This window comes from Pristiophorus japonicus, chromosome 12, assembly GCF_044704955.1.
Source record: "Pristiophorus japonicus isolate sPriJap1 chromosome 12, sPriJap1.hap1, whole genome shotgun sequence".
Lineage (NCBI taxonomy): Eukaryota > Metazoa > Chordata > Chondrichthyes > Pristiophoridae > Pristiophorus > Pristiophorus japonicus.
In genome coordinates, this window is record NC_091988.1 from 89,612,603 (window position 1) to 89,640,110 (window position 27,508).

General features: G+C 44.7%; 1 protein-coding gene across 6 annotated transcripts in view; it reads left to right on the forward strand.

Moving 5' to 3' along the window:
* Positions 1-27,508, forward strand: part of sumf1 (sulfatase modifying factor 1) — a 203,638-nt gene continuing 176,130 nt past the window's right edge. For 2 of the 6 annotated variants that reach the window (XM_070895732.1, XM_070895736.1), the window contains exons 1-2: positions 1-549; positions 8,839-9,012. In XM_070895732.1, coding sequence (XP_070751833.1) covers positions 226-549; positions 8,839-9,012 — 498 coding nt within the window. In that variant the 5' untranslated portion in view covers positions 1-225. Of the gene's footprint in view, positions 630-8,838; positions 9,013-27,508 lie in introns of all 6 variants that reach the window. The other 4 variants (XM_070895731.1, XM_070895734.1, XM_070895733.1 and 1 more) reach the window with 4 other exon arrangements.

A 27,508-nucleotide genomic window follows, 5' to 3' on the forward strand; every position in this document is an offset into this window, starting at 1 on the left:
AGAAGCTGATCGCCGCCATTTTTGTTGTTTTTAAAACAAAAACAAGCTGTGGGCTTTTGTTTTCATTTAAACGCTGCAAAGCATAAGCAGGGCGGGAGGAGCAGGGAATGCTGGAGAAAGCCCAGAGGAGAATGGTTCCTGAGGAGACGGTAGCAGCGAGTCCGGCCGGTGACGGTCTCGGGCCTTTCAACAGTCAGCTGATCGGTCACATGATCGGCGGCCAACATGGCGATGCCCAGAGTGCAGCCTCTGGGCGGGAGAGGTTTCATGTTTTATTTGTACCCCGCGCTGATCGCTCTCTCGGTCGGTTTGAGTCCAGCAGCTGCCACCAGTCCGTCACCCAAAGACACCAGCACTCCCGGCTCCTCCGCTGGCTGCGGCTGCGGCTCCACCAGTCGCCGGGAAGCTGCTGACCATCTCCCCGACACTCCAGGTGACCGCAGCTCACTGGCCAAACAGGCGGCTGTCAAATACTCCAGGGAGGCCAATGTTGTCGGTCAGGAGATCGCAGAGGACGACAGGCCACGCTGGGAAAGGCGCACCAATCAGGTAGAGCACTGCCGTACCGAACCTGACCGTTTGGTAACTGCCTGCCCTGTTGCTGTTAACATTTCCGTTCGTATCGACAGGTACAGTATAAACGGAGCACGCATACAATGCACTGTGGCCGAAAGAGCTGTTTCTAACTTGTAAAAATGGTACTGATCGTATCAGACGCCTGTTAATGCAGGTGCCACCTCGGAACAACGAAGAATTTAACAGGCGATTATTAGAGAAGTAAAAAGACTTGCATTTATTTAGCGCCTTTCACGACCTCCGGATGTTTCAAATCACTTTACAGTCAATGAAGTACTTTTGAATTGTAGTCACTGTTGGAATGCAGGCCAGTGCAACTATTGGAATGGTTTGATTGGCTAAGAATAATGAAATCCGCAATTCAAACCACAATTTCTCCTTCCCGAGGACACTAATCACATCTGAAGAATGTAAATATGCGGATAAAGTCACAGCTCCTGATTTAAAAAAACATCCAGTTCATTTATTCCTCATTTTCTCAATGCAATAATCATAGAATCAGCAGGATGCCATTTGACCCACCGTGCCTAGGCCAGCTCTTTGAAAGGGCTATCCAATTAGACCCATTTCTCTGCTCTTTCCCCATAGTCCTACAATTTTTCCTTTTCAATTCTATAAAACAATTCCCTTTTGAAAGTTACTATTGAATCTACGTCCACCACCCTTGAAGACAGTGCATTCCAGATCATCATAACTTGCTGTGTTTAAAAAATACCTCAACTGTTCTGCCAACTACTTTTGCCAATCTGTGTCCTTTTGTTACTGACCTCCCCACCCAAGTACTGGAAACAGTTTCTCCTTATTTAGTCAGAACCCCACGTAACTTTGAGCTTCTCTATTAAATATCCTTTTAACTTTCTCTGTTCTAAAAGAAAGAAAGACTTGCATTTATATAGCACTTTTCATGACCACTGGACGTCTCAAAGCGCTTTACAGCAAATGAAGTACTAAGTATCTATAAAGAAGTTTATTGGGACTTGAAATTCGGAGAAGCTATTAGCTATGGAAGGATGGACATGCCGCAGAGGGTAGTAATGCTCAGACTTGGTTATGAACATCCGATGCTTGGAGATAGAAATCTTCAACGTAGCATTCAAAAGTGATAAGTAGAGGGAGCTAAATCTGTTCACTGGGGTGGATTAAAGATGGAATTGTTCAAAAAATTATTTAAATCGCAACAGAATGAGCAGCGCTGACATGAGTGGATTTTTGATGCACCAGAAAAAGTAATGAGAAGGGACTAATTAGCAATCTTGTTGTGCAAGGCCCCTTGGGAAAGAGTGACCATAATATGGTAGAATTCTTTATTAAGATTAAGAGTGACACAGTTAATTCAGAAACTAGGGTCCTAAACTTAAGGAAAGCCTGCGGTGCAGGCTAGAAGGGCCGAATGGCCTACTCCTGCACCTATTTTCTATGTTTAACTTCGATGGCATGAGGCGTGAATTGGCTAGAATAGATGGGCAAATGATACTTAAAGGGTTGACGGTGGATAGGCAATGGCAAACATTTATAGATCACATGGATGAACTTCGACAGTTGTACATCCCTTTCTGGAGTAAAAATAAAACTGGGAAGGTGGCTCAACTGTGGCTAACAAGGGAAATTAAGGATAGTGTTAGATCCAAGGAAGAGGCATATAAATTGGCCAGAAAAAGTAGCAAACCTGAGGACTGGGAAAAATTTAGAATTCAGCAGAGGAGGACAAAGGGTTTAATTAGGAGGGGGAAAATAGAGTATGAGAGGAAGCTTGCTGGGAACATAAAAACTGACTGCAAAAGCTTTTATAGATATGTGAAGAGAAAAAGATTGGTGAAAACAAACGTAGGTCTCTTGCAGTTGGACTCAGGTGAATTAATAATGGGGAACAAAGAAATGGCAGACCAATTGAACAAATACTTTGGTTCTGTCTTCACGAAGGAAGACGCAAATGACCTTCCGGATGTACTAGGGGACCGAGGGTCTAGTGAGAAGGAGGAACTGAAGGATATCCTTATTAGGCGGGAAATTGTGTTGGGGAAATTGATGGGATTGAAGGCCGATAAATCCTCAGGGCCTGATTGTCTGCATCCCAGAGTACTTCAGGAGGTGGCCCGAGAAATAGTGGATGCATTGGTGATCATTTTCCAACAGTCTATCGACTCTGGATCAGTTCCTATGGACTGGAGGATAGCTAATGTAACACCACTTTTTAAAAAAGGAGGGAGAGAGAAAATGGGTAATTATAGACTGGTTAGCCTGACATCAGTAGTGGGGAAAATGTTGGAATCTATTATTAAGGATGAAATAGCAGCGCATTTGGAAAGCGGTGACAGTATCGGTCCAAGTCAGCATGGATTTATGAAAGGGAAATCATGCTTGACCAATCTTCTGGAATTTTTTGAGGATTGTAACTAGTAGAGTGGACAAGGGAGAACCAGTGGATGTAGTGTATTTGGACTTTCAAAAGGCCTTTGACAAGGTACCACATAAGAGATTGGTGTACAAGATCAAGGCACATGGTATTGGGGATAATGTACTGGCGTGGATAGAGAATTGGTTGGCAGGCAGGAAGCAGAGAGTCGGGATAAATGGGTCCTTTTCAGAATGGGAGGCAGTAACTAGTGGAGTACCGCAGGGCTCAGTGCTGGGATCCCAGCTCTTCACAATATACATCAATGATTTGGATGAAGGAATTGAGGGTAATAGCCCCAAGTTTGCAGATGACACTAAATTGGGTGGCGGTGTGAGCTGTGAGGAGGATGCTAAGAGGCTGCAGGGTGATTTGGACAGGTTAGGTGAGTGGGCAAATGCATGGCAGATGCAGTATAATGTGGATAAATGTGAGGTTATCCACTTTGGGGGCACAAACACGAAGGCAGAATATTATCTGAATGGCGTCAGATTAAGTAAAGGGGAGGTGCAATGAGATCTGGGTGTCATGGTTCATCAGTCATTGAAAGTTGGTATGCAGGTACAGCAGGCAGTGAAGAAGGCAAATGGCATGTTAGCCTTCATAGCTAGGAGATTTGAGTAAAGGAGCAGGGAGGTCTTACTGCACTTGTACAGGGCCTTGGTGAGGCCTCACCTGGAATATTGTGAACAGTTTTGGTCTCCTAATCTGAGGAAGGATGTTCTTGCTATTGAGAGAGTGCAGCGAAGGTTCACCAGACTGATTCCAGGGATGGTTGGACTGACATATGAGGAGAGACTGGATCAGCTGGGCCTTTATACACTGGAGTTTAGAAGGATGAGAGGGGATCTCATAGAAACGTATAAGATTCTGACGGGACGGGACAGGTTTGATGCAGGAAGAATGTTCCTGATGTTGGGGAAGTCCAGAACCAGGGGACACAGTCTTAGGATAAGGGGTAGGCCATTTAGGACTGAGATGAGGAGAAACTTCTTCACTCAGAGAGTTGTTAACCTGTGGAATTCCCTACTGCAGAGTGTCGTTGATGCCAGTTCATTGGATATATTCAAGAGGGAGTTAGATGTGACCCTTACGGCTAAAGGGATCAAGGGGTATGGAGAGAAAGCGGGAAAGGGGTACTGAGGTGAATGATCAGCCATGATCATATTGAATGGTGGTGCAGGCTCGAAGGGCCGAATGGCCTACTCCTGCACCTATTTTCTATGTTTCTATGTTTCTAAAACAAGACATGCAATTAAAAAAGAAGGGAAGGACAAGCTAAGGGTAGCTTCAGAAACATCCACTGGAACTCGGAGTTAATTTGTGTGATAGATATTGAACATAAAATATGGAATAAGAAAAGGCCATTTGGCCCATTAAGCCCTATCTTTTCACAGACCAGATGCAATCTAACCAGTTTTTAATTCTATACAATTTAATAAATCACTGGAAAGGAACCTCTGCAAAGTTTTTTTTCCCCTCCAAATCTCCATAGATAGGCCTTCATGAAGTTTCATAATATTCATATAGACTTGCATCATCATGATTTCGAACAGCCATTAGCTTCTCCCAGATGTCAGTGTAATTCCAGCAAGACTGCAGCTATTTTGTTCCATGGAATATTGATAATTTTAGTAATATTTAGATAAATAGACTTTAATCTCATTTCTAACAATTGTTCTAGCCTTTAAAAAATAACTTGCATTTATATAGTGTCTTTCAAGTCCTCAGAATATCCCAAAGCACTTCACAGTTAATGAAGTACTTTTGAAGTTAAGATACTGCTGTTATTTTGGCAAATGTGGAAACCAATATGCACTGAGCAAGATTCCACAAATGACAATGAGATAGATGACCAGGTGATTGGTTTTAGTCGTGTTGAGTGTGATAAATATAGGTCAGGACACTGGGACGACTACTCTTTTTTGAATAATGCCACAGGATCTTTTGTTTCCACTTAAGGAGGCAGACATGGCCTCAATTCAATGTTTTGAAAGAGCGCTTCCTCAGTAATGAACTTAATTGTCAGCCTAGATTATGTGCTCAAGTCTCTGGAGTGGTAGTTGAATCCATGGGCTTCTGACTCAGAGGCAAGAGCGCTATCACTGAGCTAAGGCTTTATAAGAAAAAAAAATTGTCAGTCTGCCGCACCGTATATGTGTGTATGAGAAGCGAGGATCTTCAAGCCACTTCTTTAACTTGCCCAAGACCAACCTATTTATCATCTTAGTTTCTCTTTTTTCCCACCAATTTTCTTCCCTCTTGACATACCAGTTCCACAGGTGCCAAGCGCCCTCGTGGCCATTCTTGCTGTATCAGCCTAGATGGTGAGCATCAGCAAGCTATTCATCATGAGCGGTATCACAGCCGAGCTCAGTTCTGTCCTTGCCCAACTTCCATGTGCGCTCATATCCAGTAAGGATCATTGAATATCAATCAGAAGTGGGATCTCGGGCTAATTTATTTTTTCTTTCCCAAACCCAGAGTCGCTGAGGCCAATTGTAATGTCCTGCATCTAGCCAGGCTGATATCATATTTCTTGGGTAGAGCAGGAATCAAACTTGGTCTATATGGCTTAAACGCTCGCTGCCTTAACTAGATGAGCCATTGGGTTAGTCCACAGTCCATGTTGGATATCCTGGGTAGCCTGACTTAATGAAAAATTTAAAAAGTGATGGCTGAATCCCTGATCTAACAGGGAATAGCTGGATGGAGATTTAATACAAAAGGGAGCCGCATGTCCTTTTCTCGCTGTCCTGTTAATGCTTTTCTTGTGGGAAGGAAAGTGAGCTGTGAATTAGAAAGATCAAGTTTCAGAGGGACAGGAAGGTAATGGTAGCCACAACAGAATGCACAATTTCCTGAATCGAGTAGACAACCATATTGGCTTCTCTATTTTGAGGCGTTATTCCGATCAACGTGATTGTCAGCCTAGATGTTCCACCCACTAATTAATTATGAGTGAGAAGAATTGGGCCTGTAATTCTGTTCCATATGCTGTAACCTCCTGTTGCTATCACTTTCTTCAAACTTGTGGCTCACCCTGCCAAGTCCAGTCAGTGCTTGCCACCCTGTCTTGCTGGCTAGCATGTAAATTTCATATCTAAAGTTGTATTTTTAGATGCACATTATTAATCCTGGGGGAAAAAAATGGATGAGGCTGAGTGGAGGGAAATGAGCATTGTTGTAAAGAAAGATCATTGATGAAGTAAGGAAAACGCTTCGAAATGGAGTTTCTGTTTGATAACGCAGGGTCATTTTCTCACTGATGTGTTGCACTTCGAAATGCAACAAAACAAAAGTTACTATATTTCAAAAGTTGAGTGTTTATTAGGAAACATTCATGCAACAGATGAACTGAGAAGCATCTGAGAAGCGTGAGCGTTCTCCAATCCGTTTTCAATTGGAATCAAGCAGTTGAAAAATTGCTCATGGATTTACTGCCCCCAAGTACTCCGATGACAAACGCCTGATCTCAACAGAGCTGTCCTTGAGGAGAGAGCAAACCGAGCTGATGCACTTCCCTCCCCCTGTGAGTGAATCAGTCATTGAGTCATCCTGAACTTCAAACTGTTCTCCCATGCTGGCAAAGGACTGCATAAGGGGTCAATTGCTCCCTTACCAGCCAAGAGGGTTAAGAAAGGTTGGGTTGGGGATAAAGCATCATGAGAACTGATTTGATTTGCTATTTCGTATAAAGCAGTTGACTAAATTAATATAGAATGGGTGATAACCAGAAGAATATGTGGCAATCGCACAGCTACGCACGTTGGGAAAATCACTGATCGTTGTTCACTAACCGAATGGGTGTGTTAATAATAATAACTTTTATTTATATAGTGCCTTTAAAGTAGTAAAACGTGCCATGGTCTTCACAAGTGTTACAAGACAAAACAGATAAATTTGACACCAAGCCACAAAAGAAAAAATTAAGGCAGATGAGCAAAAGCTTGTTTTAAAGAGGTAGGTTTTAAGGAGCGTCTTAAAGGAGGAAAGAGAGGCGGGAGAGGTTTAGGGAGGGAGTTCCAGAGCTTGGGGCCCAAACAGCTGAAGGCACGGCCACGATGGTTGAGCAGTTATAATGAGGGATATTCAAGAGGCCAGAATTTGAGGAGAGCAGACATCTTGTGGGGTTGTGAGGCTGAAAAAGATTACAGAGATAGGGAGGGGCAAGGCCATGGAGTGATTTGTAAACAAGGATGAGAATTTTGAAATCGAGGTGTTTAACCAGGAGCCAATGTCGGTCAGAAAGCACTGTGGTGATGGGTGATCATGACTTGGTGCGAGTTAGTACATGGGCGGCTGAGTTTAGGATGACCTCAAGCGTTGGGAATCTTCAGGATCAGTAAAGATCTGCATGCAGTTCCAGGAACTGAAAATTTATTGAATCAGAACCTGGTTGGTTTGGGCAAGAGATATTTCTCTAGCCCGAAAAACTAGTAGAATTAGTGCTGTGTTGTAATACACATTTCCAACTCATTTCGTACAATATTTTAAAGATCAAGCCAAGTATTAAATGCACAGTAATTATTGTTTAAAGTGCTCCTCCATTTTAAATATCGGTATAGCAGTGTCAGCTCAGTGGGTATCACTCTTGCCTCTGAGGCAGAAGGTTGTGGGTTCAAGCCTCACTCCAGAGACTTGAGCACATAGATCTAGGCTGGCACTCCAGTGCAGTACCGAGGGAGTGCTGCACTGTCGGAGGTGTCGTCTTTCGGATGATGCGTTAAACCGAGGCCCCGTCTGCTCTCTCAGGTGGACGTAAAAGATCCCACGATACTATTTCGAAGAAGAGCAGGGGAGTTCTCCCGGGTTTCCTGGACAATATTTATCTCTAAATCAAATAACAAAAACAGATTATTTGGTGATTATCACATTGCTGTTTGTGGGAGCTTGCTGTGCGCAATTTGCTGCCGTGTTTCCTACATTACAACAGTGACTACATTTCAAAAGGACGTCATTGGGGTTGTCCTAAGGTCGTGAAAGGCGCAATGGAAATGCAAGTCTTTTTTTAATATAATGAACTCATTAGAATTATTGATTTTTTTGTTGTAAAAGAATCAAATTTGTACTTTTTGAGTCTGAGAGATTGGGCAATATTAGTATTGGGTCTTGAATATTCTTGATTTCCACTTTAGCTATGACTGTCAAACAGGAGTAGCAGCGGGCAACCAACATAGAACATAAACTATTCTTTCAACTGTATTACGGTTTCAGTATTATATTGTGGAAAAGTGTCTTCTCTTCGCTGGCACTGCTTCTCTCCTCAATTGGCACACTTGTAGTTTTGCGTGCTAATCCTTCCTGGAGCCTGTCACACTGCTTCAGCTAATCTTCTGCACAATTGCCCAGTATCGTGAGAAAATGCATGTGCTATTTACCAGAGGGAATCAGTCATTCAGTTTATGAACTGATTTTTAAGTTTTTTTATTATTTTAATCTAAGCAGCATGGTTGGGGAGCCCAGTACTACCCCAGGTACTTTTAGGAGCTGAAATGTAAGATTTTACAGTATTTAGTTTTCACTGCATTGTGGTATTACATTACATTGCTTGATCCCTTTTCACAATCATGCCACTGTGATTGTCAAGAGCATTGGCCAAGTGATTTATGAAATGGTTAGTGTATTGCGGTACACTGTGTGTGTCTAGTACTTTTCAGTTAAGTTGGAGAAAAATGTAAGACACACATTCGGTATCCAGTGTGACTTCTGACATTTAAGCCTCAACCACATGATTTTCTTCCTTTTTAGTAAATACTATTTTGGTTTGGTAATCAGTTGACTGATACTGAAAGCTGTATCAATCATCATTAATTCAATGAGGTCAAATAATTGACCACCTTTACTGGTGTATTGTCTCTTTATTTAAGATGGTGCTGATACCAGGTGGAGTGTTCACTATGGGAACAGATGACCCTGGGATACCTGAGGATGGAGAGGGTCCAGCCAGAAAAGCACACATTAAACAGTTCTATATGGATATATATGAAGTCACCAATGCCGAATTTGAGAGATTTGTCCAAGCTACTGACTACACCACAGAGGTAGGAAACTACGTTACCATTTCTGGAATGAAAATACCATAAAATGTTACAGTATTTCTTATAAAATCTGAATTAAAATGTCCAGCCTGAACTGAAATGCAGTCCATTTGTATCTCATTACTATCACACCAACAACAAGTACTTGCATTTATATAGCACAGTTAAGGTTTAAATAAAAAGTCACATGGGGCTTAACAGAAATGAATGGAAAATAGATGCCACATCTAAGATGCAGGTTAGGAGGGCTGAATAAGAGCTTTTCCAAAGAGGTGGGTTTTAAGGAAGGTCTTGAGAGGAGAGGGAATTGTAGAGAATTGGAACTAGGCTGCCAAAGGTTTTGGTGAAGGGAGTGGAGGGGCTACAACAGGCTGGAGTCAAAAGAATTAAGAGTTGTGGGGTTGTCGGGCTGGAGGAGATTATAGAGATGGGTGTGATATCTTCTATACGACCTCACAAACACACAGGCTTTAAGATGGCTGGTAACTTCAGGAACCTGTCAGGTGACCTGTTCCCTCTTTACTGTTGTAAACAGCAATGGTTGCATTACCGCAGCAGCCTACTGGGTGGAGCTATATATATATTATACTTCTCTCTCCTGAATGAAGAAGTAATTATAACAAGAATCATCATACATGGTTATACATAACAAACGATCTGGATTTATTTTGCCGTATTTACAAATCAAGCTTAACCACTTGTTTTCTGTTTCAAAGAGGATACCTTCGCTCTCAAACAGAATCTTCCAAACATGGTGTTGAACTTAAACTCATTCTAGGCTGATCCTGAGAAAAGTTTTCCTCCACGGGATTCCCCCCTTGATTTACATTTGAACTCTCTTCAACTTCAGACTGTTTGTCTGTCTGACTTGGACTCAGACTTAAATTCTTACTTTCTCTTGGACTTGTTTCCAGTACAATAGTAGGATCTGCTCCTGGGTACTCTACTTGTATCAATACTATCTGATGAGTCAGAAATAATCGAATCATTCTAACCTTCAACTCCTTTCACATCTGTAGGTAAAATATGATCAATGTGAACAAACCTAATCTGTCCATTATCAAACATCTTGACCAAATATGTGCGAGCACCACATATTTTCACCACTCTTCCTGGTAACCACTTTAACCATTTATGGTAATGGCTCTTCACTCTCACCTTCTGATTTAATTTCACACTTCTCTCTTTTACTTTCGCTCTATCATGATTCTCTTTCTGTCTTAATTGTTTCTCTTCTACGGACTGTGCCAAGTTTGGTTTTAACAACGAAAATCTGATTCGTGGATGTCGTTTTTAGAAACAACTCTGCTGGTGTTCTACCAGTAGTTGTATGAGAAGTATTACGATATGTAATTAGCCAGTTTGTGGTCCAGTGACAACTGTCATTTCTTTGGCTTTGGATCCAACACCTGTTTTGATGAGGGCACGTTTTACAATTTGTACTGTGCGCTCTGCTGGGGTGGTACGATGGAACCTTGGTATGTTTCACACGATTATTACTCGTGAACTGTGCAAATTCTTCTGAACAAAATTGTGGTCCATTATCAGAAACTATTTCTTCTGGGAGGCCAAATAAAGAAAATAATCTACGCAAAATGTCAAATGTTTTACTTATTATTTTCTGCATTGGAAACACCTCGATCCACTTCGAATGGCTATCAATCACAATGAACAATTGCTGTCCTTCTCGCTCAGCAAAATGTATATGTAACCTTTGTCACACCTTGGGAGGCCATCTCCATGGCTGTAATGGCACTGATGGTGGTTTCTTGTTTACCGATTGACATGTTGTACACTGACTAACGATGTTCTCTATATCTTTATCCAGACCTGGCCACCATAAGTAACTGTGTGCAAAACTCTAGGTCAAGCACAAATCCAGGTGCTGGTCATGAAGATCTAATAATTTGGACCTGAATTTACTTGGTACAACCACTCTTGCACCCCACATGATACAATCTTTATCGACTGATAATTCATTCCTACGAATGAAGAATGGATGAATATCTTTCTCTGATAGCTGGTTTGGCCAGCCATACACATTTGACATAACTGGGTCATATTTGGTTGCTCTACCAATCTCTTCACCTGTGACTGGCAGTTCATCAATGTATGAAAAATAGAACACTTCTTCCCTATCGGGTGTAACTTGTGATGGGGAAGGCAATCTAGACATAGCATCAGCATTACTGTGATCAGCTGATCGTCTCCATTCAATATCATATGTATTTGCTGACAAAATCAAAGCCCATCTCTGCATTTGGGCTGCAGCTAATGTTGGAACTGAGGACTTTGGATGGAGGATTTCTGTCAGGGTCTGCACCTGGGAATGTGCTTGACCTAGAGTTTTGCACACAGTTACTTATGGTGGCCAGGTCTGGATAAAGATATAGAGAACATCGTTAGTCAGTGTACAACATGTCAATCGGTAAACAAGAAACCACCATCAGTGCCATTACAGCCATGGAGATGGCCTCCCAAGGTGTGACAAAGGTTACATATACATTTTGCTGAGCGAGAAGGACAGCAATTGTTCATTGTGATTGATAGCCATTCGAAGTGGATCGAGGTGTTTCCAATGGTCTGTAACGGTGGTAAACTTATGACCATACAAGTATTTGTGGAACTTCTTGACCCCCAAAATTAATGCCAAAGCTTCCTTTTCGATTTGCGCATAATTACGCTCACGAGCACTGAGAGTGCGTGAAGCAAAAGCAATTGGTCTCTCCTCCCCACTCTATGAGAGATCACTGCCCCAACTCCATATGGAGAGGCGTCACATGCTAGCTTGATCTTCTTAAATACAATATAGTGAACTAACCTGGCACTCTCTACCAATTGGCTTTTACGCTCCTTGAATGCTGCGTCGCATTCTTCTGACCACTTTCAATGGACCTGTTTTTTTTCAATAGTTCATTCAGTGGATGTAACACTGTTGCCAAATTTGGTAGGAACTTCCCATAATAGTTCAAAAGACCCAAAAATGATCGAAGTTAAGTGACATTCTTGGGAGTGGGTGCATTTCTGATTGCATCTCGGTTTCCCTTGGATGTAAACCATCTTTTCTACTCTGTGCCCTCAGTACTCCACTGAGGTTTGAAATAACTCACTTGCGAGCAGTCACTCGTACTCCTTTGAGCACTTCATTCAATGTTATTCTGGATTTGCCTGTGAAGCTGAAATTAATGTCATCTAAATAATATACTACCCCTTCACGACCTTGCAAAATCTGGTTCATCACCCCTTGGAATATGGCCGGGGCGGAAGGTACTCTAAATGGTATCTTATTAAATTGATATAGGCCTAGATGAGTATTTATAGTCCAGCATGACTTGGACTCCTCATCTAGTTGCATTTGTAAGATCTAATTTTGAGAAGATCTCACCACTTGTCAGTGTTGTAAACAAATCTTCTACATTTGGCAATGTATTGGGGAGATTACCGTCTAGAACCTGGTTTACTGTAACTTTGTAATCACCACACAATCTTATCTTGCCATCGGACTTGGGTACAACAACAATGGGTGTAGCCCAATTACATAGATCTATTTTAGAGATAATGTTCTCAGTCTCTAGTCTTTTGAGTTCTTGCTCAACTTTCTCCTTGAGTGCATATGGTACGGGACATGGCTTGCAGTAAACTGGTCTAGCATCTTTCTGTACCCTGACACTCGCCTTGAAGCCTTGGATCAGACTGCCTGTTTCGCAGAACACCTTTGGATAATTCTTGATGACATCATCCTTCGATGCAAATCTCATTTCACCATGAAAAATCTCACTCCAATCCAGCTTAATTGATCCTAACCAATTTCGTCCTAGTAAGGCAGGCTTGTCTGCTGCCACCACTAAGAAAGGCAAGCTCTGAAATTGATCCTTGCATTTCACCAGTACGGTGATACGACCTACCTACGACCTCTCCTGAGTAGCCTCGCAGCTCTATCTTGGATTTCTCCAATGGGAAATCACACAATTTGTCAAGGTATAGCGATTCCCGTACTACGCTCACGGATCCACCAGTGTCGATTTCCATGGGTATCCTGGTTCCTGCAACATCTACGTGGATGATACTTTTAGAATCGCTGTTGGATACCTTCGTGCTCCTGATGATGAGTATCTCCTCATCCTGTTGCTTTTCTTCCATGCTATGTAGTCGCTGGAGGTTTCTACTTATAGCCTTGAAATTTGGTTTACTCTTCAGTCGGCTTGCCTTCGCAAGATGCCTAGTTTTCCTGCAGAAGAAACACACTGCCTTCACATATGGACAACTTTGAACAATGTGTTGTCCTAGGCACCGATAGCATGACTTCAGTGTATTGTTACCGTGGCCAGTTTTTGAGGCCTTGGGGCCTAACTGTCTTTTACTTTTAAGCTGCAGGCGATTCACCTCGGTTGTCTGACGACTCGAAATGTTGGTCGGCCATGTCCATCGATATAGCTGTCTGACAAGCTAAATCAAAAGTCAAGTTAGGAGTTATCAATAACTTCTTCTGATCACTTCATTTTCCATCCCACAAACAAAGCGGTCACGCAATGCTCGGTCCTGAAAGTTTCCGAAATGACAGCTTTTTTAATGCGACGATGAACTCACTGATACTTTTGTTGGTTAACTGTTCTCGTATTCCGAAACGATAACTTTCAGCAATTTCCAGGGGCTCAACAATGTAGTGCTGTTCTGATTAAGTGATGTGTCCTATGGCTTGACAGGCGCAAGCACATTTTTCAAGGTTTCATACACCTCGGGGCCTGCTTCAGTTAAGAAAGTACCCCGTTTTCTTTCCAACACCATTCGGTTATCGTTTTCATCATCGGGGACTTCAGTTATACTATTTGCAGTGAAAAACATTTCTAGCTGCTCCACATACGCTCCGAAAGTTTCACGGTCATGATGGAATTCACCCAAATGCCCTATTGTACCCATAGGCACAGCCATCTGGACTCTAGCAGTTCAGCCAAGTGTGTTTGTAATTTACCTTGGATTTTTAGCTGTTAATCAAAACAAAGAAGCCCTCAAAGTGTCTCTGATGGTTGGCTGAATCAAAAAACTCAGCTAGGTTGTCCAGAAATCCTATCCTTCGTCGCCAATGTGATATCTTCGGTACGATCTCACAAACACACAGGCTTTAAGATGGCTGATAACTTCAGGAACCTGTCGGGTGACCTGTTTCCCTCTTTATTGTTGTAAACAGCAATGGCTGCATTACCACAGTAGTCCACTGGGTGGAGCTATATATATTACAATAGGGAGGAGTGAGGCCCTGTAGGATTTTAAACACATTGAGCTGACTGATGAACAATTGGAGAAGATAACCACTTACATGCAGCCGAAGGTTTCAGTCCCTTGGTTTGGTATCAGTGGTGAAGGTGATACAGGTGCAGCGTCGCGAATCTGGAGTTCTGGAATACGGAATGTTCCTGACTCCAGGACGATCGGTGGCAGGGTTGTCCGGAATCCGTAAAATGTTACAGAATCCGGACCTGCTGACCTCGAAGTCTCGCCGCTGCTAGACCTCTGGCCTCGTCTCGCCCGCTCCCCTCACCGCGCTGCCCTTACCTTGGGGCCTTCTCGCCGGCCCACCCGGCACCCTGCTTGGCAGGGCCCCACCAGACGACCTACTCGGCAGGGCCGGACTGCCCGAACAGCTCCTCGGCAGGGACCCACTCCCCCCTTCTGACGTTCCGAAATCCAGAAATACCCAAACCTGGGCTCGGGTGTTTCCAGATTTGTGACGTCAGAAAGCAAATCGAAAGCCTGGAATCCGGAACGGCCTCCGTACTGAGGATTCCGGATTTTAGGCGCTGCACCTGCAATGAAAAGCTGTTCTCAACATGCCACAGTTGGGAGTGTCTCTCTTTTGCAAAGCCTATATCTGATGGTGGAATACTGCAGGCTGTCAAAAAAAGTTAGAGAAAAGCCTTTTCTTTCTCCTCAACTCACTGCGGTGCACACAGTGAACCAGATGGGAACGGCCTGCCCTCCTCCATTTCAAAATCCATCAAGTGTAATAATACCAAGTACCACATTTATACTCTCACTTGTAACACTTGCAAACCAGTGTGCTTCTACATTTTGTTGCTGCAGTTTCCAATTGACAGTACAAACATTGCGAATTGCTGTGGAGTGAATCAGCTCAGACTCTCCTAAACCTAAGATTATCTGCAAAATTGGTTTCAGCTAAAGAATCATCCATCTACTGCAGTAACCAGTAAAAAATGGCACAATAAATCAGTCCTTTACACAGTTGGGATCGGAATAGTGCCACGAGTTTGGAACCCTGTCTAGTGTCTTAAGCATTCACACTCTCCACTTCTGGTGCACCATGTCTGCAGTGTGTACCATCTACAGGATGCACTGCAGCAACTCGCCAAGGCTTTTTCAGCAGCACCTCCCAAACCCGTGACCTCCACCACCTAGAAGGACAAGGACAAGGGCAACAGGCACATGGGAACATCATCACCTCCAAGTTCCCCTCCAAGTCTGCACCATCCTGACATGGAAATGTATTTCCGTTCCTTCATCGTCGCTGGGTCAAAATCCTGGAACACCCTCCCTAACAGCACTGTGGGAGTATGTTGTATTTTATTTTAAGACCGTTCTGTAAGCAATGTCTTTTATTAAAAAAAATTTTAAAAAAATCTCGTCTCTTACTCGAGCTTCCTCTCTTCTTTCCTCATCTAAATATATCAGCATGATCCTCTATTCCCTTCTCCCTCATATGCTTGGCTAGCCTCCCCTTAAATGCATCTAAATTGCAGCGTCCAGAATCCGGGACCGAGGCCGTTCCGGATTCTGCCTTTTTCCAGACTCTGGATCATCTTTCTGACACCACTAATCCGGAAACACCCGAGCCCAGGTTCGAGTATTTCCAGATTTCGGAACGTCAGAGGAGGGGTGCGGGGGTCCCCACTGAGCAGCTGTTCGGGCTGCCCGCCCTGTCGATAAGGTCATTGAGTGGGGTCCCGCCGCAGAGAAAGTGTTCGGGCGGGCCGGCGAGGAGGGCCCGAGATAAGGGCAGTGGCGGTGAGGCAAGGTAGGCAGGATCAGCGGGTCCGGATTCCGGAACATTTTACAGATTGTGGACGACCTGCCACTGGTCGGTCTGGATTTTGGAACATTCCGGATTCCAGAACTCCGGATTTTAGACGCTGCACCTGTATTCACTTCAACCACTCCCTATTGGTAACGAGTTCCACATTCTCACAACTCTTTGGGTCAAGAATTTTCCTCTGAATTCGCTATTGGACTTCTTGGTGACTGTCTTTTATTATGCTCTCATGGAAACATTCTTTCTCTCAACTGTATCAAAACCTTTCATGATTTTAAAGACCTGAATTCGGCCTTTTTTTTTTCCAGAGAAAAGTGACCCAGCCTGTTCATCCTTTCCTGATGTGTATACCCTTGCATTTCTGGTATCATCTTTGTAAATCTTCTCTGCACTCTCTCCCAGTGCTTCCATATCCGTTTTATAATATGGTGACCAGAATTGTATGCAGTATAAGTGTGGTCTAACCAAGGTTCGATTATAGGTTTAGCATAACATCCCTACTTTTCAATTCTATACCTCTGGAAACAAACCCGAGTGCTTAGTTTGCTTTTTTATGGCCTTGCTAACCTGTGTGTCAACTTTTAGCGATTTGTAAACAATCTCCTTGTAAAGGATCCCCTTAGAATGAGTGATCATAGCACCATTGAATTTCAAATTCAGATGGAGGGCGAGAAAGTTGGATCTCTAACCAGTGTACTAAACTTAAATAAAGGAGACTATGAAGGTATGAGGGCAGAGTTGGGTAAAGTGGACTGGGAAAATAGATTAAAGTGTAGGACGGTTGATGAACAGTGGTGTACATTTAAGGAGATATTTCACAACTCAAGAAAAATATATTCCAGTGATGAGGAAAGAGCGTAACAGAAAAGATAGCCATCCGTGGCTAACGAAAGAAATAAAGGACAATATCCAATTAAAAACAAGGGCATACAAAGTGGCCAAAACTAGTGGGAGGACAGAAGACTGGGAAGCTTTTAAAAGCCAGCAAAGAATGACTCGAAAAATGATTAAGAAAGGGAAGATAGACTATGAAAGTAAACTCGCATGAAATATAAAAATAGATAGCAAGAGTTTCTATAGGAATATGAAAAGGAAAAGAGTGGCAAGAGTAAATGTTGGTCTCTTAGAGGATGAGACCGGGGAATTAGTAATGGGGAACATGGAGATGGCAGAAACTCTGAACAAATATTTTGTATCAGGCTTTACGGTAGAGGACGCTAACAATATTCCAACAGTGGATAGTCAAGGGGCTATGGCGGTGGGGGGTGGGGGGGGGGGCGAAACTAACATAATCACAATCACTAAGGAGGTGGTACTCAGTAAGATAATGGGACTAAAGGCAGATAAATCCCCTGGATCTGATGGCTTGCATCCTAGGGTTTAAGAGAGAAGTAGCGGCAGGGATAGTGGCTGCATTGGTTGTAATTTACCAAAATTCCCTGGATTCTGGGGAGGTCCCAGTAGATTGGAAAACTGCAAATGTAATGCCCCTATTTAAAAAAGGAGGCAGACAAAAAACGGGCTAACTGGTCCATAGTTTCCTAACATCTGTGGTTGGGAAGGTGTTGGAGTCCATTATTAAAGAAGCAGGACATTTGGAAAAGGCAGAGTCAGCATGGATTTATGAAGGCAAAGTCATGTTTGACAAATTTGCTGGAATTCTTTGAGGATGTAAAGAACAGGGTGGATAAAGGGGAACCAGTGGATGTGGTATATTTGGACTTCCAGAAGGCATTTGACAAGGTGCCACATAAAAGGTTACTGCACAAGATAAAAGTTCACGGGGTTGGGGTAATATATTAGCATGGATAGAGGATTGGCTAACGAACAGAAAACATAGAATAGGGATAAATGGTTCATTCTCGGGTCGGCAATCAGTAACTAGTGGGGTGCCGCAGAGATCAGTGCTGGGACCCCAACTACTTACAATCTATATTAATGACTTGGAAGAAGGGACTGATTGTAATGTAGCCAAGTTTGCCGACGATACAAAGATGGGAGGAAAAGCATTGTGTGAGGAGAGAACACAAAATCTGCAAAAGGACATAGACAGGCCAAATGAGTGGGCTAAAATTTGGCAGATGGAGTATAATGTTGGAAAGTGTGAGGTGATGTACTTTGGCAAAAATAAATCAAGAGCAAGCTATTATTTAAATTGAGAAAGATTGCCAAGTGCTGCAGTACAGCGGGACCTGGGGGGTACTTGTGCATGAAACACAAAAGGATAGTATGCAGGTACAGCAAGTGATCAGGAAGGCCAATGGTATCTTGGCTTTTATTGCAAAGGGGATGGAGTATAAAAGCAGGGAAGTCTTGCTACAGTTATACAGGGTATTGGTGAGGCCACACCTGGAATACTGGTGCTGTTTTGGTTTCCATAATTATGAAAGGATATACTTTGGAGGCAGTTCAGAGAAGGTTCACTAGGTTGATTCCAGAGATGAGGGGGTTGACTTATGAGGAAAGGTTGAGTAGGTTGGGCCTCTACTCATTGGAATTCAGAAGAATGAGAGGTGATCTTATCGAAACGTAGAAGATTATGAAGGGGCTTGACAAGGTGGACGCAGAGAGAATGTTTCCACTGATGGGGGAGACTAGAGCTGGAGGGCATAATCTTAGAATAAGGGGCCGCACATTTAAAACTGAGATGAGGAGAAATTTCTTCTCTGAGGGTTGCGGATCTGTGGAATTCGCTACCTCAGAGCTGTGGAAGTTGGGATATTGAATAAATTTAAGACAGAAATAGACAGTTTCTTAAACGATCAGGGAATAAGGGGTTATGGAGAGCAGGTGGGGAAGTGGAGCTGAGTCCATGATTGGATCAGCCATGATCGTATTAAATGGCGGAGCAGGCTCGAGGGGCCGCATGGCCTACTCCTGCTCCTATTTCTTATGTTCTTATGCGTTTTTGTACTCCGCGATCCCTTTGTTCCTCTTCCCCACCTAGACTTGCACCCTCCAAGTAATAAGTAACCTCCCTGTTCTTCCTACCAAAATGTAATACCTCACATTTATCATGCCTCAAGCCATCATCTTAGTACCAGTTTCTCTGTCCATAAATGTTCAGTCCTGAAAACCACTACTGCACAATCATGCAGCTCCCCCATCTTTCCTGTACCCTTTTCTACGATCTCTCGGGCATCTGTTGTGCCTTAGCTTTAGTTTCTCTCTGTCCTTCTTCCATGTCCTGTTTCACTGTGTCATGTACCGTACTCTCCCTGCAGACCTGAAGCAGCTTCCCCTCCAGCTGCTGCTGCACAATCACCTCCATGGATTCCTCCTGGGCCCACTCCTCTTCCTAATCTGCATGCTGCCCGCCAATGACATCATCCACAGCGTTGGAGTTGGCTTCCCCCCCAGCCCGACCTCGCCAACAGTTCCTCCATCTCAGTGCGGTCAGCCTACCTCTCAGGAATGTCCTCGAGTGCTTAAGGGATGAAGCAGATTTCCTCCGCTTGAACCTTGGGAAGATCAAAACTGTATATGTCGACCCCTGCCAAAAAGTGCCCAACCTATCCTTCCCCCTGGTACTTGCTCGGGCGGAATGTTGGCCTCAAAGCAAATCTTCAAGTGTCGCATCCTATCCAGTACCATGGTTACTTATTTCCAACACCGCTTCACCCCCTCTGGTGCCAGAATCTTTAACAATGCCATCATCACCTCTAGAACCATTCTCCGCAGTTCACCTCTCCGGTTTGCCTTCCTCTATAGATTCCCCAACTCTACCAGCTGCACCCTGTTCTGCACCAAGCCCTATTCACCCATCACCCACATCCTCGCTTACCTATATCGATTGCTCATTTCGCCATCCCCCCCGAATTTAACCGAAAGTCCTTGTCCCGGTATAAATTTTCTCTTGCGGCCTCACCCCAGCTTACCGTTGCCACCTTTTCCAGCCTTTCTGATTGTAGCTTTGACCTGTGGTGCATAGCCCTCCCGCCACTCCACTTTCAGTGGCAGAGCCTTCAGCCATCTCTGGCGTACCCTATGGAACTCTTCTCCCGAACCCCTCTGCTTGTTAAGGTGGATATATAAAGGTCCCATGGCACTATGTGAAGAAGGTGGAAGGGGGAGGGTAGTTCTCCTGGCCAGCATTTTTCCCGCAACCAGTAAGACCAAAAATTGTCTGGTCATTCATCTCCTTACTGTTTTTTGGGATCTTGCTGTGTACATATTTGCTATATCTGCATTTGTCTATAATGCATCAGTAACTACACTTCCCATTGGCTGGAGGATGTGAAAGATGCTATAAAAATGCATGTTTTTTTTCCCTCTATTAATGAAAAGCACTCACCTCTGGAAAAATCCGTGGTTTGATCTCTTCCACCGGCAAAAAAACAGCAAATTTTATCAGCTGGGGGTGGGGGAGGGGGTTGTGGGAATTAAAAAGATATCATGAGGTCTTGTGCTATTAATTTTTTGTTAATAAAAGTATTCGTGCACTGGGAGTGCCAGAGGTGCTGCAATAGGTCATGTCCAAATCACAGCCCAAACATTTCCCCCCCCCCCCCCCCCCAGCCCCCTCATGCATTAGAGGACACTGACCCTCACCCTGCAGAAAGCAATGGCTGGGAAATATAGAGGAGGTAGGGTTGAGGTGAAACAGAAGAGTTTTGAGAGAGAGAGTGAAGGGCACAGTGGAAGAGAAGTGGTCAAGGGAGAGAATGTAGCTGGTTTTTCAGATGTAAAGTTGGCATCTGGTGGTATCTTCTGTATAAAACTGAAGAGCACAAATTATATTGCAAAATAAATCTAAATATTACACAAGGACACACGACGCTGATATGTTTGGAATTTGCACATGTAATATTCAGCCTTTCTCAGCATTTGTAATGTAATGAGTGGGTTATGGACCAATTATCAAGTCTGACTCATTCTGGATTATCTGACTACCTCTCCTTCGGGTCACTATGCATAACAACATCATAAATCTGTGTAAAATGTTCCTCCTTTTTTGTGCTAAGTTCATTCCTTTTAGACAGTGTTTACAATTTTACTGGAAATATCAAACAGAGGATCATTCAAAAGAGTTACAGCAATCATGGCCATTCTTACACCCAATGTAATTGGTTTGCAATCAGTCACATCCTATCTGATCTCACTCATTACATTTTCTCCATGTTGTCAGCTCAGCTGTGGCTTTCAACAAAATTAACATCCCTTAATATTTGCTGTTCCACAAAACAGCATGCTGCTTCAACAGCTTATTTTCACATAATGGGATTACAACGTCATCCATGTAGACACGCATCAAGTGAGTTGAATGAAGAATGAGAAGAGGCTTAACTAAAAGGAAATTGGACACCTGCTACTCTGTATTTGGAAATACAGATATAGAGCCTGTGTAAGCAACTTGCCAATGGGCTGTTTGGAACGATGGGGGGGTATTCTTTTCTGAGAATCTATAGCCTGTGATCGTAACCTGTGCCAGTGTACAATGTAATACAGTGGGCTGCCCTATAAAACCCGCAGACTGAGAACAGTGTTGATACTCTGTATAATGCTGCACTCCAAAGGTTATTTTGTGGAAAGATTTCCATTCATACAATTACATATTCACTGCGGTTGAAGTTGTCTCCCGCCAATGTTTGTGATTAGTAACTGTCTTCTAATGAAGCCTATTTATGTGCTTGTACAGACTGATCGCAATAGTAGAACATGCCGAGGTATGGAAAATGGTCCACGTTGTCTAAGGCCTCGTCGTGGATTTTGATAACCGGGGGGCAGTGTTGTGTGGACCATTTTCCATATCTCGGGAGCCTACTGAAGACCAGGCACCAAGCTCATAGTCTACAGAGCAGTGGTGATACCTGCACTCCTATATGGCTCAGAGACATGGACTATGTACAACAAGCACCTCAAAACACTGAAGTACCACCAGCGCTGCCTCCGCAAGATCCTGAAAATCCATTGGTAGGATAGGCACACCATAGAAACATAGAAACATAGAAAATAGGTGCAGGAGTAGGCCATTCGGCCCTTCTAGCCTGCACCGCCATTCAATGAGTTCATGGCTGAACATTCAACTTCAGTACCCCATTCCTGCTTTCTCGCCATACCCCTTGATCCCCCTAGCAGTAAGGACCTCATCTAACTCCTTTTTGAATATATTTAGTGAATTGGCCTCAACAACTTTCTGTGGTAGAGAATTCCACAGGTTCACCACTCTCTGGGTGAAGAAGTTCCTCCGCATCTCGGTCCTAAATGGCTTACCCCTTATCCTTAGACTGTGACCTCTGGTTCTGGACTTCCCCAACATTGGGAACATTCTTCCTGCATCTAACCTGTCTAACCCCGTCAGAATTTTAAATGTTTCTATGAGGTCCCCTCTCATTCTTCTGAACTCCAGTGAATACAAGCCCAGTTGATCCAGTCTTTCTTGATAGGTCAGTCCCGCCATCCCGGGAATCAGTCTGGTGAACCTTCGCTGCACTCCCTCAATAGCAAGAATGTCCTTCCTCAGGTTAGGAGACCAAAACTGTACACAATACTCCAGGTGTGGCCTCACCAATGCCCTGTACAACTGTAGCAACACCTCCCTGCCCCTGTACTCAAATCCCCTTGCTATGAAGGCCATCATGCCATTTGCTTTCTTAACCGCCTGCTGCACCTGCATGCCAACCTTCAATGACTGATGTACCATGACACCCAGGTCTCTTTGCACCTCCCCTTTTCCTAATCTGTCACCATTCAGATAATAGTCTGTCTCTCTGTTTTTACCACCAAAGTGGATAACCTCACATTTATCCACATTATACTTCATCTGCCATGCATTTGCCCACTCACCTAACCTATCCAAGTCGCTCTGCAGCCTCACAGCATCCTCCTCGCAGCTCACACTGCCACCCAACTTAGTGTCATCCGCAAATTTGGAGATACTACATTTAATCCCCTCATCTAAATCATTAATGTACAGTGTAAACAGCTGGGGCCCCAGCACAGAACCTTGCGGTACCCCACTAGTCACTGCCTGCCATTCTGAAAAGTACCCATTTACTCCTACTCTTTGCTTCCTGTCTGACAACCAGTTCTCAATCCATGTCAGTACACTACCCCCAATCCCATGTGCTCTAACTTTGCACATCAATCTCTTGTGTGGGACCTTGTCGAACGCCTTCTGAAAGTCCAAATATACCACATCAACTGGTTCTCCCTTATCCACTCTACTGGAAACATCCTCAAAAAATTCCAGAAGATTTGTCAAGCATGATTTCCCTTTCACAAATCCATGCTGACTTGGACCTATCATGTCACCTCTTTCCAAATGCACTGCTATGACATCCTTAATAATTGATTCCATCATTTTGCCCACTACCGATGTCAGGCTGACCGGTCTATAATTCCCTGTTTTCTCTCTCCCTCCTTTTTTAAAAAGTGGGGTTACATTGGCTACCCTCCACTCTATAGGAACTGATCCAGAGTCAATGGAATGTTGGAAAATGACTGTCAACGCATCCACTATTTCCAAGGCCACCTCCTTAAGTACTCTGGGATGCAGTCCATCAGGCCCTGGGGATTTATCGGCCTTCAATCCCATCAATTTCCCCAACACAATTTCCAGGCTAATAAGGATTTCCCTCAGTTCCTCCTCCTTACTAGACCCCCCGACCCCTTTTATAACCGGAAGGTTGTTCGTGTCCTCCTTCGTGAATACCGAACCAAAGTACTTGTTCAATTGGTCCGCCATTTCTTTGTTCCCCGTTATGACTTCCCCTCATTCTGACTGCAGGGGACCTACGTTTGTCTTTACTAACCTTTTTCTCTTTACATATCTATAGAAACTTTTGCAATCCGTCTTAATGTTCCCTGCAAGCTTCTTCTCATACTCCATTTTCCCTGCCCTAATCAAACCCTTTGTCCTCCTCTGCTGAGTTCTAAATTTCTCCCAGTCCCCAGGTTCGCTGCTATTTCTGGCCAATTTGTATGCCACTTCCTTGGCTTTAATTTCCCTGATTTCCCTTGATAGCCACGGTTGAGCCACCTTCCCTTTTTTATTTTTATGCCAGACAGGAATGTACAATTGTTGTAGTTCATCCATGCGGTCTCTAAATGTCTGCCATTGCCCATCCACAGTCAACCCCTTCAGTATCATTCGCCAATCCATCCCAGCCAATTCACGCCTCATACCTTCAAAGTTAGCCTTCTTTAAGTTCTGGACCATGGTCTCTGAATTAACTGTTTCATTCTCCATCCCAATGCAGAATTCCACCATATTATGGTCACTCTTCCCCAAGGGGCCTCGCACAACGAGATTGCTAATTAATCCTCGCTCATTACATAACACCCAGTCTAAGATGGCCTCCCCCCTAGTTGGTTCCTTGACATATTGGTCTAAAAAACCATCCCTTATGCACTCCAGAAAATCCTCCTCCACCGTATTGCTTCCAGTTTGGTTAGCCCAATCTATGTGCATATTAAAGTCACCCATTATAACTGCTGCACCTTTATTGCACGCACCCCTAATTTCCTGTTTGATGCCCTCCCCAACATCACTACTACTGTTTGGAGGTCTGTACACAACTCCCACTAACGTTTTTTTCCCTTTGGTGTTCTGCAGCTCTACCCATATAGATTCCACATCATCCAAGCTAATGTCCTTCCTAACTATTGCCTTAATCTCCTCCTTAACCAGCAATGCTACCCCACCTCCTTTTCCTTTTATTCTATCCTTCCTGAATGTTGAATACCCCTGGATGTTGAGTTCCCAGCCCTGATCATCCTGGAGCCACGTCTCCGTAATCCCAATCACATCATATTTGTTAACATCTATTTGCACAGTTAATTCATCCACCTTATTGCGGATACTCCTTGCATTAAGACACAAAGCCTTCAGGCTTGTTTTTTTAACACCCTCTGTACTTTTAGAATTTTGCTGTACAGTGGCCCTTTTTGTTCTTTGCCTTAGGTTTCTCTGCCCTCCACTTTTCCTCATCTCCTTTCTGTCTTTTGCTTTTGTCTCCTTTTTGTTTCCCTCTGTCTCCCTGCATTGGTTCCCATCCCCCTGCCATATTAGTTTAACTCCTCCCCAACAGCACTAGCAAACACTCCCCCGAGGACATTGGTTCCGATTCTGCCCAGGTGCAGACCGTCCAGATTGTACTGGTCCCACCTCCCCCAGAACCGGTTCCAATGCCCCAGGAATTTGAATCCCTCCCTGCTGCACCATTGCTCAAGCCACGTATTCATCTGAGCTATCCTGCGATTCCTACTCTGACTAGCACGTGGCACTGGTAGCAATCCCGAGATTACTACTTTTGAGGTCCTACTTTTTAATTTAGCTCCTAGCTCCTTAAATTCATATCGTAGGAACTCATCCCTTTTTTTACCTATGTCATTGGTACCAACGTGCACCACGACAACTGGCTGTTCTCCCTCCCTTTTTAGAATGTCCTGCACCCGCTCCGAGACATCCTTGACCCTTGCACCAGGGAGGCAACATACCATCCTGGAGTCTCGGTTGCGGCCGCAGAAACGCCTATCTATTCCTCTTACAATTGAATCCCCTATCACTATCGCTCTCCCACTATTTTTCCTGCCCTCCTGTGCAACAGAGCCAGCCACGGTGCCATGAACTTGGCTGCTGCTGCCCGCTCCTGATGAGTCATCCCCCTCAACAGCACTCAAAGCAGTGTATCTGTTTTGCAGTGGGATGACCACAGGGGACCCCTGCACTACCTTCCTTGCACTACTCTTCCTGCTGGTCTTCCATTCCCTCGCTGGCTGTGGACCCTTCTCCTGCGGTAAGACCAACTCGCTACACGTGATACTCACGTCATTCTCAGCATCGTGGATGCTCCAGAGTGAATCCACCTTCAGCTCCAACTCCGCAACGCGGACCGTCAGTAGCCGGAGGTGGACACACTTCCCGCACATGTAGTCGTCAGGGACACTGGTGTTGTCCCCGTGTTCCCACATGGTACAGGAGGAGCATATCACGTGACCGAGCTGTCCTGCCATGACTTAACCCTTAGGTACACTTAAATTGGCGACAACAATGTTAAAAGTTACTGACTAATAAAGAAAAAAAAAGAAAAACTACTCGCCAATCACTTACCACGTTGGCTGTGACGTCACCTTTTGATTTCTTTCTACTTCTTTTTTGACTTCTCTCAGCTGGAGCTGCACAAGTCACGCCTCTCTCGACTCCCGCCTCTCTCGACGCTCCCCGGACTGCTGAGTCTTTTATAGGCCGCTGTCTCTCTCAACTCCCGCCTCTCTCGACGCTCCCCGGACTGCTGAGCCTTTTATAGGCCGCTGCCTCTCTCGACTCCCGCCTCTCTCGACTCCCCGGACTGCTGAGCCTTTTATAGGCCGCTGCCTCTCTCGACTCCCGCCTCTCTCGACGCTCCCCGGACTGCTGAGCCTTTTATAGGCCGCTGCCTCTCTCGACTCCCGCTTCTCTCGACTCCCCGGACTGCTGAGCCTTTTATAGGCCGCTGCCTCTCTCGACTCCCGCCTCTCTCGACGCTCCCCGGACTGCTGAGCCTTTTATAGGCCGCTGCCTCTCTCGACTCCCCGGACTGCTGAGCCTTTTATAGGCCGCTGCCTCTCTCGACTCCCGCCTCTCTCGACGCTCCCCGGACTGCTGAGCCTTTTATAGGCCGCTGCCTCTCTCGACTCCCGCCTCTCTCGACGCTCCCCGGACTGCTGAGTCTTTTATAGGCCGCTGCCTCTCTCGACTCCCCGGACTGCTGAGCCTTTTATAGGCCGCTGCCTCTCTCGACTCCCGCCTCTCTCGACGCTCCCCGGACTGCTGAGCCTTTTATAGGCCGCTGCCTCTCTCGACTCCCGCCTCTCTCGACGCTCCCCGGACTGCTGAGCCTTTTATAGGCCGCTGCCTCTCTCGACTCCCGCCTCTCTCGACGCTCCCCGGACTGCTGAGCCTTTTATAGGCCGCTGCCTCTCTCGACTCCCGCCTCTCACCAACATCAGTGTCCTCACTCGGGCCAATATCCTCAGCATCGAAGCACTGACCACGCTCGATCAGCTCCGCTGAACGGGCCACATCGTCTGCATGCCTGACACGAGACTCCCAAAACAAGTGCTCCAATCGGAGCTCTGACATGGAAAACGAGCCCCAGGTGGGCAGAGGAAACACTTCAAGGACACCCTCAAAGGCTCCTTGAAAAAATGTGGCATCTCCACCGACACCTGGGAATCCCTGGCCCAAGACCACCCAGTGGAGGAAAAGCATCGGGGAAGGTGCTGAACACCTCGAGTCTCTTCGCTGAGAGCAAGCTGAAGCCAAGCATCGACAGCGAAAGGAGCGTGTGGCAACCCAGACACCCCACCCACCCGTTCCTTCAACCACCATTTGCCCCACCTGTGACAAGAGACTGTAGGTCCCGCATTAGACTCTTCAGTCACTTGGTAACTCATTTCTAGTGTGGAAGCAAGTCATCCTCAACTCCGAGGGACTGCCTATGAAATGAAAAGAACATGCCATTTTAATAAGGA